This window comes from Cataglyphis hispanica, chromosome 11 (genome assembly GCF_021464435.1).
Source record: "Cataglyphis hispanica isolate Lineage 1 chromosome 11, ULB_Chis1_1.0, whole genome shotgun sequence".
NCBI lineage: Eukaryota > Metazoa > Arthropoda > Insecta > Hymenoptera > Formicidae > Cataglyphis > Cataglyphis hispanica.
The window spans coordinates 7617680-7629299 of record NC_065964.1 but is presented as its reverse complement, the minus strand read 5'-3'; the positions used below and the strand labels follow the sequence as shown (position 1 = coordinate 7629299).

The window sequence follows — 11620 nt, the reverse complement described above, 5'->3', positions numbered from 1 at the left end:
GCGGCCGGAAGCTGTTTCATTGGCGCTCGCGATTTACCCACGATAGAGATTCTATTGTAGGGTCTCTAACCCGCGAAAATTTTCATCGTTTAAAGTTCAAAATCGCCTATCTCGTCATTTATAAATCAAAGGATATCTTTTCATGTAACGAGTTTGTCTGACGTACCGATTGGCGGTTACTGCAGGAAACTTTGGAAACTCTAGAAATTCTCTATACGATAGCCAATCGGAAGAATTTACTTTCCTAGGAATTTGCTCTCCTAGGAAATCTCGTTCAAATTGAAAATTCACATCTTTGTTGTATACCGGACGGAAGGTTTGAAAGATGGAGGATGAAAGAGCGGTGTGGAGTATGGAGCGGACGTGACGAAAACAAAAAGCTTGTAGTAAAGATGTGTAATCGTAATGCGACGTTTATTGTGTTTGCGTTATTTCTAACATTATTTTGCGACACTACGTCGTCAGAATGCAAGCAAGTGGATCCTTGTATCTGCACGCTACCGGACGGCCACTATTACAATTTGACCGGTCTCGTTGATGAATTGTTTGTATATTTATAACCTCTATATAATTGTTCTCTTTGTTTCTGCGATATAAGTACAATAGAATGCTCGTTTCTTTTCATGTGTACTAAAAGAACCGAAGATCTAAATACAAAAAAAACAATTCTTTTTTTTTCGAATATAACCGATGAAAAAAGGAGCTAATTATATAAATATGGATAAACTTATGCGTTTTAAATTACATTAAAATTATGTAGATTTTTCATTTTTTTCCTTATTTTTTTAAGAATATTAATTATTTTATATAAAATATTTTATATGAGGCAATATGTGTGTTTGAATCAACCAATATAAAATTTATATATGCAAAGCTATATAATATAAATATTTTATATATTAAATTATATATGCAACGACATTTTTTTATGGCGATACATTTTTTAAAGAAAGATGAATGATACTATATAGAAGAGTAACATACTTTTATTGAATATGAATTAATTCATAAAATTTATTTAACAAATTTTATTTATGAGCTTGTATTAAATATTTCAACATTAATAATTTTGTATTTATTTTGTTTCTCAAGTACATACAATATTATTCCAGATATCTATTTGCCAAAACTATCCAATATTTTTTAAGTAATAAATATATTGTAAAAATGTTAATTAACATATATTTTCAGAGGACATTTTCAGACATTTGAAGATACTCAAGGTGATTATACAGTATATTTTCATCCATGTGCAAATGTTCAAATAAAGACAGAAAAAGGTGAAATATGTGCCAATGGAAGCAATGTATCGGTAAGATTCAAAATACAATCCTGTAATTAACTAATTTACAATATATATGTTGTTAATTGTGCCCATTTGCCTCAATTATTATGCTCGTGTTATAAAATACTTTTGCAATTTTCAGTCAAAAAATATATATGGGCTTTTTATTTCTGAATGTATTATAACTTTAGATTTTAATATATTTATTGATTGCATGAGAGTGCTTTTATTGATATGCAATAATTAATTTCTTTGCAATTAAAATTTTTATCTCTTCATTGAATTATAGCAGTAGTCTATTGAATTATGATATAAAAGAAAAATCATGTGAATTCTTTTTTCTTGCAATGAATAAAATTGAAAAAGATTTGTTATTTTGATGTATGTAAATAACTTTATATGCTAATATTATTTATGTTTAATAGTTTAATAATTTATAGATTAGTAAAATTTACCAAAGCCTAAATTTACCTAACCTAAATCTGTTTTTGTTTAAAATATGAACATACATTTAAGTATCAATTATAAGAAAAAATATAATAAGGAAAAGTTTTTGATATATATTTTACCAGGATACTATATATACTTTAAAATACAAAAAAATAATTTAATTTTTAATGTGTAATACACAAAAAACAAATTCATCAAATTTTTCACTTTCTCGCTCAATAACTGTAAAGAATAATAAAAGTTTTAATGCTGACAATTCAAGTTTTGGCTTATACAAATTTTATTCAAGTTTTTTGGCTAAAATATAGTTAATTAATTTTGATTTTAATTAATTTTTTTGATAGAAAAGTGAATTGGACGAAAAGTATGAAATATTATATTTTTGTAGCTATGCATATTTGATAAGAACAACTTGACACATAGTCTTGGAACAATAGAGGAAACAAAAATGAAAATGTCGAGCGAAAATAAATTTCCGATTTTTGAAATACATCATGATAAAATTATATCAGTGATAAATATTGTGTGCTTTACCGATAGCAAAACAAATTTCAAAATAGATTCTGGAATTCCTCCTTCTGGCTCTAATAAATACGTAAGCATAAAAAGAGTGATAAAATATGATCTGTTTAATGATTATAAAATATGTATGCAAATTACATGTGTAATGTTTATAGCATTTTATGCTAATATCACCATATGGATGTAAAATAGAACCACACAAAGGATTATCCATTGGTTCCGTATTAGTTATCCTCTTCTTTACCATCGCTGGAATATACTTTATTGGTGGTATTATAACATTGAGAATATTAAGGGGAGCGACAGGCTGGGAAATGTTGCCAAATCATGACTTTTGGTCTAAGCTTCCTCTACTAGTCAGAGTAAGTAGTATCATTGCCATATTCCTGATAAGATACAAATCACTGCTATTCTATTTAATCAAAAAGATCATCTGTTTGTAATTTTCTGCAGGATGGCATTGTCTTCACCTTTAATTGTTGTCGAGCAGATAGTTACGAAAGAATATAACATTTTTATGAAACAAATTCTGCTTAATATTTATGAATTGTGCGATTTTGCTCTTCAGTATATTATAAATAATGTTTGTTATTCAGAATATTGTTAGTCATATTTGGTAGTATTATGTTTTTATTATTTAACTGTTCATGTATAATAGCTAAGCGCATATTTGTACATTAATTTGAAGAATTGCCTACATTCAATTATTATTATTAATAATTTTGTTTTATATATGCTTTTGTTAGCATCAAAATATGTTGAAACACAAAGTGTATATACATCCAAAAATGTGATATTATAAAGTATTGTTATATCGTGTGCCAATGTTATTTTTTAAAATCCTCAGATATTTTTAATTTGATGCAAAAATAATTTATTGACTAACAATATATTAACTTATTATCACAAGTTATACATGAACTGAAAATCTGATAGCAAAAAAATATGATTATACATCAAAGAATATTCCCATTTTTTTTAATTAGGTCTATATGTTTCAAATCATATCTGTATTGATGAATGAAAAACAGCTAAAAGGGATCGTAAATTATGTAAACTAAATATAAACGATTAGTGTATTAGTTTATAATATTATATATTTAGACATTGGAAGGGTTCTCACATTACAATCAGCTATTTTTACAAATATACTAGTTTTTGAAAGACTCTTTCTCTCACTGTTTTAATCTACAAATATATTTTTTATAAACTTTATAACTAAAACTTTATAACTAAATAGTAATGAATACAAACCAAGATTATCTCTTTCTACAATTAGAAGATAAGTTATCTCTCTTATACTACAGACTATTCATTTATACATTTATCGCAGACCCTTCTAGTGCTAATAATACGTATAATGGAGTTGATGCAAATGGTGATTTGATGCAATGTGATGTTTTATTAATAAAAATTCCTTATTAAAAAACTATAAATATTTATACAGACACGTGTTTCATACTTTTTTTTTTACATTTCTACGTGCATGCGTGTATAAAAGTGCGATTTACTTAATTTTACGCCATGCGTAATGAAAATATTTAATCCATTATTGTGTAATAAAAATATTTCGTTTACTTTATAATCTGTTCCTAAGTCTGTTGCAAAGGTAATTCTTATCGTAATATGTATATTATCAATATTGTTTTTTACCTCTTTTTCTCATTATCTTACTTGTCCTAATCATCTATTCTGATCAGATAATAAATAATGATTCTCCGACGATATTTCTATATAATTAAAGAACTGCATGTTTTGCTAGAATTCCATAAAAACTTTTCGCGCATTTGTAGCAATTATACAATACTAGATTCTTCAAAATTGGAGCTTTAATCACATTCCTTTTTTTTTTAAGGGGATCGCTTATCGTTGATATTTCTCTTGGAAGCTTCCGGTTCAAAAGCTTTCGATCTCGTCTACTTGTATCGAAATCTCTCGATCGGTTTGAATGATTACCCAACTGCCATTGACATTCAAATTGTGGATGTTGATGCTCTTTGACGAGAAAACATTTACGATATTGGCCAGATCTTGCACTCTATTTGCACGATATAAGCAAATATAATCGCTGAATGCGATACCGTTCGTGAAGACAGCGTCGTCCAGAGTAAGCAGCAGCAATTGATTATCACGCACGGTTCCTGAATATGACAATCAATAATAGTCAGTAATGTAATGTTTAACTGTGGGGCTATAGTGTGATATATATACATATATAAATATTTTATATGTACTTTATTCGTGACTTTAATTCTATAGATAATAGCATAATATATGATACACAATTAGTGAAATTTATAGTCTACGTAAATTTAGAGAATTTCTACTAGAGCTTTACAGGAGTTTTAAATAAAATTTGCCAGGAGTTTATTCTCAATATTTATCGAAAATGATAGAAACAAAAATAAAAGATTTTTTATGATGTTTTCGAATGAAATAATTAAGTTGCAAGTTTTTTATATATTTTAAAAGATTCATATTTTTCTTTTTAATTTAATCGTCTAAAAATATCAAGAATTTTAAAATTCTTTGGAGAAAAAAATAAAATAGAAATCTTTTTATTATCGATAATTCGAATCGATTATTCATTTTGATTCGCTTCAAAATTCTGAAAAATATTTCATTTCTATATTTGATATTACCTTTGATGGTATGTCCTCCAACTTTCACGATAACCGCTTTATTGTCGTCCTCGACATGGCTCTCTTGCAATTTTATGCCGATATCTTGTGCCAGAGTAGGTGCGTTAATCAGATTTAGGCCATTCTTTGTTTGACCGGTCAATATACCAACCAGAACGGCTTTGTGTATAAATTGTTTATCTTGCATACCACTTCCTACAGTCTGGCTGTGAATGATCGTGTTTAGTTTGCCTTTGAGGAAGCGACCGGCCAATTGACCCAATTTATTGGACAATTCGATCCAAGGTTCATTCTCATTTGTCATGGCGGCAGATAAGACCGGAGCGTTTACGATACCGGTGACGGCATATTCCGCCGATTTGCCGGCTAAACCCAGAAATTGTTGAGCAATCTCTACCGCCACTCGTTGCTGAGCCTCGGCTGTACTGGCACCTATAATGTATAAAAAATAATTACTTTTATTATTTCTAGAATCAAAGTGTAATAAGGATATAGAACGGTATAGTAAATATTAATTTATTTTATCAAATTTCATTAAAACAACGGGATAATAGAAAGAAAAATTAAGTAGACATCGAAAATGACAATATGGAAACGTTTGCGTGACATAAGTGAAATAAAATACCAAGATGAGGTGTCGGCACGACTTTTGGATGTTTAATGAGCTCTAAGGTGATCGGATTTTTCGGTGGCTCTTCCACGAAGACGTCCAAAGCTGCTCCGCCACAATGGCCGAGCTTTAATGAATTCAAAAGAGCCTCTTCATCAACGATGCCACCACGTGCGACATTAACAATATATACTCCTTTCTTGCATTTCGCCAAAGTTGTCGCGTTGATCAAATTTCTTGTTTGAGGTATTAGAGGTGTGTGAACGGTGATATAATCAGCAATGGGCCATATTTCCTCCAAGTCGAGCAACCTGATACCAAGCTCGGCGGCGACCTCGGGCTTCACAATGGGATCAAACGCAACGATGTTCATGCCAAAGCTCTGCATTCTGTAGGCTACCTCGCGGCCTATGCGGCCCAGTCCGAGAATCGCCAGAGTCTTTCCAAATAATTCGTATCCCGAATAGAGTTTTCGATCCCATCGGCCCTCCTTCAGTGATTGCGCAGCCTGCGCGACATTACGTGCGAGCGAGGAGATCAGAGCGCACGTTAACTCGCAAGCGCTGATACTGTTACCGCCCGGAGTGCTGCAATTGTCAAAACAAATAATGCAATTACATACTAATTTACGCAGCTTCCATTTGTAGGCTCAATTAAATTAATTGTTACATTTTATGTATATCTTCTTTAGTCACTTGTTCTAAAAAATGTTTTAAAAAAATTTTTATAAGAAAAGATAGAAAATAATTTTTTCGAAGAAAACAATGTACTGATTGCAGCATTTTACATTATTCATTTATAATGCAACCTATGTATAAAATATAAAAATTTCTTGCTTGAAACTGACATAAACGAAAGAAATGTTTTTTTAAAATTGTTTTTTAATATAGAATTATTCTGCTCATTTTTTTTTTTTTATCGTGGACAAAATAGTATAAAAGATCATGTATACGCACTTTAACACAATTACTCCTTTACGTGTGGCAGCTTGAAGATCTATATTGTCAACACCGGTACCAGCTCGTCCGACTACGCGGAGATTTGGACAAGCGGCAAAAACATCCGCCGTAACTTTGGTCTCAGATCGAACGATAAGAGCATCGTGATTCTGTTCAGAAAGGTAGACCATATATGTATATAGATTTTTATATTTCTCAAACAGAGAGTAAGAGTGTAATTAAAAAATATTAAAAAAAAGATTATATATATATATATATATATATATATATATATATATAAAATTAAATAATATGATTCGATTCATTCTGTTCTTATTGCTTAGAAAAATCACTATTGCGTATTTATGCAAACTGGTTATTGAATTTGCGCAAAGCTGAGAGAAATGTATTCTACGTCTAATCAATTTAGGCTTCATTATAATTATCCGCAAGAGATAACGTATTGCTTGCATAGGTGCCTAGACAAAGTGCCGAAACGATATTATGGAGCATACATATACATATACATTTAAGAAATATTTTATATACCAACTAATATATATTTATATAACACAAATAGATATTTCGAAAGATATTAATTTATAAATGTGTTAGTAATAAATGGAAGAACATTTTTTTTAAATTTTCATGTTTCATTATTTTGATTTATAGTTTAATGTGTGTATATTTCTTGTGAAAAAATTTTATTTATTTGGAAATTTTGTATATGCAGAAAAAGAAAGTGATAAGAAGAGTTTTTGTAATCTTAATGTCATGTTCTTTAATGTATATAATCAAAAATTCATACAGCTTAAATTTCTACGGATTCTTTCTAAACAATGACCTATTTTATTAGAAAATTTTCTTTTTCTCTCTTGAACTATATAATAAATGAAATTAGATGCAGAGAAGAGTTTTCTCTTACATTGTATTCAATAAGTCGCGATTACGGATATGATTGATTAATTTCAATTTTATTTTTTAAATTTGCTATGGTAAGAGCGGAAGAAGTTAAACTAAATCCAACAGATCTATTGAGAAATGTGAATGGAGACGGGATAAAAGAAATCTCCTTGTACGGGCGCCTATGTGTGCGGACATGCGGCGCAAACCGGTGGTACAATGACCCGTCACAGTGCTAACCGGTATCCGTGCCGGCCCATGCCGGCCGACTTAACTAGATTTAACCGGATCGCCGACTCGAATGCAAGCAATTAAGACGAGAAAGAATAAGTGGAGACGGAGAGAAACCGGAGGAGCGATAAGGAGACGGAAAAAGGGAGAGGAAAAGAGAGCGAGACGCGTCCGACATGCGGTCCCTGCATACATGATTACTCTATAAAGTTGCATTAAATCGAGAATGTCTCGCTTTAAGATTATATTGGAACATTTGGTGCCTAGAGATTTGTCCGATTTAAGAATAATGTAAATATTTTACATATGATTATTTTTAGTTCAAATAGACTACCTATAATTTATGAAATTTTGATTTTAGGGAAAATATTTTTAATACATTTTAAAAAGCACAAACTGTTTATATAAAATTATAACAATTTTATACTAATTCTATACTAAAATGTGGATTTTTGTTATTTTACAATATTTGTTATCCTATATCAATGTGCGAAATTATAATTGTGGTCTTAGGATTTTTTTTGTTCTTACTTTATTGTATAATTTGGACAGCTTGTTTTTTTTTTCGCAAATTGCAATAATAAAAATGTGCTAAAACAAAAGAGTTTATTTTAAACTTATTTCTTTTATCTGTAAGATACAAAACATCTGATAAAATTAAAATTGTGTTATATTGTATATATTTTGGGATATATACTCATAAACGAATAAATAAATTATTATTTGTATGTATTAAAATAAAATACTACTACATATTTTATATTATATAATTATTTTAAAAAAGCAGAAAAATATTTCGTCAACTTTATTTTATATTTCTTCAAAATATAAGATAACTGTTTATTTAGAGTAAATGAAATCTCTATGTAAAGCTTATCGAGATCTTTATGTAACGAATATGGAAAAAATAGTATTTAATTGATAAAATCGGTTTAGCGCGTCAAACGGAAAAAAGCTATCTGTATATAAGCTATATGATAAATCATATTTTAATTTCAGTTACACATTTTTCTATCCACATTTTTTGTCAACATATTTGTTTAAATGTTTGCAGTATTGAAAGAAAAAAAGGTTTTATTTATAAAATCAACTCACGTCTAAAAAATACATATTTTTATATTCACAGACATTGTTTTAATAATCTGATATATGACTATGTTTTTGCACGACATCTTGACAGTGGTCCATTATCATAATTAAATTTAATTTTTACAATAAATTTTAACGTAATCTAATTTTATCAAAAATTACGATCTTCTCATCTGACACGTAATATTTCTCGTTTGATAGATTGTGCGTCGATAGCAATTTGTAATTGCAATCATTAATAGTTCTACTCTCAAAGAGGTAAAACTTATATAAGTAAATTACACAGTCTCCGTAATTAAAATGTCGTTATTTTATCATGTAATCTTAAAATTATTAATATATTTTTTGGTTATTCCAATTTTATAATAAAAAGCTTTACGATCGAAATTTTTGAAAAATTTGTCTTTTCCTAGTGTAGAGTATTTTTCATTGCATTAACCTTTGGTTAATGCAATGAAAAATAATAAATTATATTTATGTTGTCATTTCATCTTATTTTATTTTTAGTGAATTTTATGCACATTATTCATTGCAATCCATCAACATAGAAAACTTTATGCAATGTAAATATTGCTCGATGATGAATGTATAAATATAATGATGTATTTTTTCTGAAACGCACGAAATATTCCTCCAATTGTCACAAATTCAATAGTTGTGAAACAAAAATAATAATTTTATCAAAATTTAAAAGATCAAAGAATATAGCTTGCAATTCCATCAATTTTTCATCACTGTTGAAATGAATCCAATTTAAAATCAATTCACAATAGCGTTGGTATACAAAAAACGGTATAAGAATCAATACTTTGAGAATAATCGGTCGTTTAATAATTTAAATGTAAGAAGAATCATCTTTAAAAATTTAGAATTTATTAAAATTATAGAAAAGTTATAGAAAATTTCAAAATTTATAACAATAAAAGAATCAAAATAATTTTTTAGTAAATGGCTTTTAATTCAGAAAGAGAGAAAAAAAGAAACCGCTTTATTTTCACAATCAATTTTTAATATCGAATATTGTAGAAAAAAGTTAATGATTTTGCGTTTTTTTTTTCATACATAACTCCTATCGCATTTTACTCCACTAAAGACTAAAGCATAGAATGGAAACTATTCACTATTTTTCTAATTTTTGCCATATTAATCCGCTTACCTGTAGCTCACTGATCAGCTCATCCTGAGATAGTTTATATTTTGTGGTAACCGGAATGCCGTGTTCCGTTAATAGATCGCCACAAGACTTGTCCACGGGATCACTTATCAAGACACTTTTGAAGTTGACCGACATATTTATCCTTGAACAAGAAGGTCTTTGAATAGTGTTTATTCAATCATTTATATTCATCGATTTATAGCTAGAGATATTAGATGAGAATAATAAAATACCATGACTTGTAAAAATATAATACATCACGATCAAATCTCGTAATTAAGGACTATAAAAATAGTCAATATAATTTTGTAATATAATATAGAGCTTAATAAATAAAATAGCGTCGACAGAAATAATGTAAAATTGCTAATGTAGCCATTATTATATCGAAGTTAGTATATATTTATCGCAGTAAAAAGAGAATATTGCTAGTCAATAAGTTATATAAGTGAGATGTACATTTTTTCAATTCAATCGAACGTGACTACAGAAATTTTTTTCCAACTAATGTATTCTATTCAAATTTTCTATGACATTTACATGTCAATGTATATATATATATATATATATATATATATATATATATATATATATATATGTATATACAACACTGAAAATTATTACATTCTCAAAGATTTTATTGACCATCATAACACTTCTCAGACAATAAGTGTTATAAAAAGATCAAGAGAGATCATAAAGGTGCTCGGAATATATTTAAAATGTTCTTTTCACACGCGCGGTTTTTTTTTTGTATAATTCTATCGTAAGATCAAATCGACCTTGACGGCAAAGTCTGATAAAGGCAAATCCAAAAGATTGTTTTAAAAAGACCCAATTTTCGCGAGATTTATATATTACACTACACGTTCTTTTACAAATACATGATGATGCCATATGATATAAGATCTTTCTTATTCTTCGTAAAATTTGACATTTGCACGATGCTTGCTGCGCAATGTGCGCCTTCACGATAATAGACAGTAATCGAGGATAGCAACAAGTGTCAGATTTTGAAATAGTTTTTCAAGCCGAAGCGATTCTATCTTGATGCGGAGCGCACATACGAGATGATAGATATTTAAATTTAAATGCACGACTTACTTTTCGTAGCGTACCTCTTTTTGGATGGAAAATTCGTAATGCTGTGCTAAATCTTACTTTTCGAAGAGTAAGACGGAAGAATAAACTCGGTATTCTACACGGTAGTCTAACCATAAACTGAGTCCTTCTACCGTGATTTATCTTCTTATAGCGGAATCCCTCCCACTCTGACGATAAATGCCTGAGTAAATTGTTGACAGACAACCTCGATCGTCTCTCTTCTCCCGACTCTCGTTCGGTCGCCGATGAAAACTGCTCAATGTACATATTCGATGTCACAAATGTCTTGCTTTAATAGGCATTTTCAGAAAGAATGTAGATAATTATTATGAAGGAGAATGTAATTTTCTCTATTAACCTTGCCACATTTACCCATGAACTTTTCATTTTTAATAATTATCAGTAACTTTGATAAACTGAAATAAAATTAAAAAATGACATTTTGATATCAACAAATTATTTCAATTACATGATTCACTCTTCTCTACGCATTCTTCATATATATATATATATATATATATATATATATATATATATATACTATATACATACATACATATATAAACTGTATACATGTATATGACATAAAAATGTACATCTCGTTTATATAATTTTTATCGATTAGCGAGAGATGTCCTCTCTTCTTATTGTAAAAATGGACGATATGTTAGCGCCAATAATTGCAGCATT

At 28.9% G+C, this 11620-nt stretch overlaps 2 protein-coding genes across 4 annotated transcripts; one reads left to right on the top strand and one right to left on the bottom strand.

Moving 5' to 3' along the window:
* Positions 1–298: 298 nt before the first annotated feature.
* LOC126853227 (uncharacterized) lies at positions 299–3842 on the top strand. The gene is made up of 5 exons (XM_050598822.1): positions 299–544; positions 1192–1312; positions 2124–2330; positions 2413–2619; positions 2711–3842. Exons 1-5 carry the CDS (start codon positions 333–335, stop codon positions 2765–2767), a joined length of 804 nt encoding a protein of 267 aa, XP_050454779.1. The 5' UTR covers positions 299–332; the 3' UTR covers positions 2768–3842.
* On the bottom strand, positions 3337–11095 carry LOC126853217 (D-3-phosphoglycerate dehydrogenase). 3 transcript variants are annotated; one of them, XM_050598811.1, is made up of 6 exons: positions 10945–11095; positions 9827–9968; positions 6466–6617; positions 5525–6096; positions 4900–5331; positions 3337–4398 (listed from the first exon to the last, which is right to left on the bottom strand). In XM_050598811.1, the coding sequence occupies exons 2-6, from the start codon at positions 9959–9961 to the stop codon at positions 4154–4156; spliced, it is 1536 nt and encodes a 511-aa protein (XP_050454768.1). In that variant the 5' UTR covers positions 9962–9968; positions 10945–11095; the 3' UTR covers positions 3337–4153. The 3 variants fall into 3 exon arrangements, with proteins under 3 accessions (XP_050454768.1, XP_050454766.1, XP_050454767.1); XM_050598809.1 differs by having other exon boundaries at positions 10931–11075; XM_050598810.1 differs by having other exon boundaries at positions 9827–9983; positions 10931–11055.
* Positions 11096–11620: the final 525 nt, after the last annotated feature.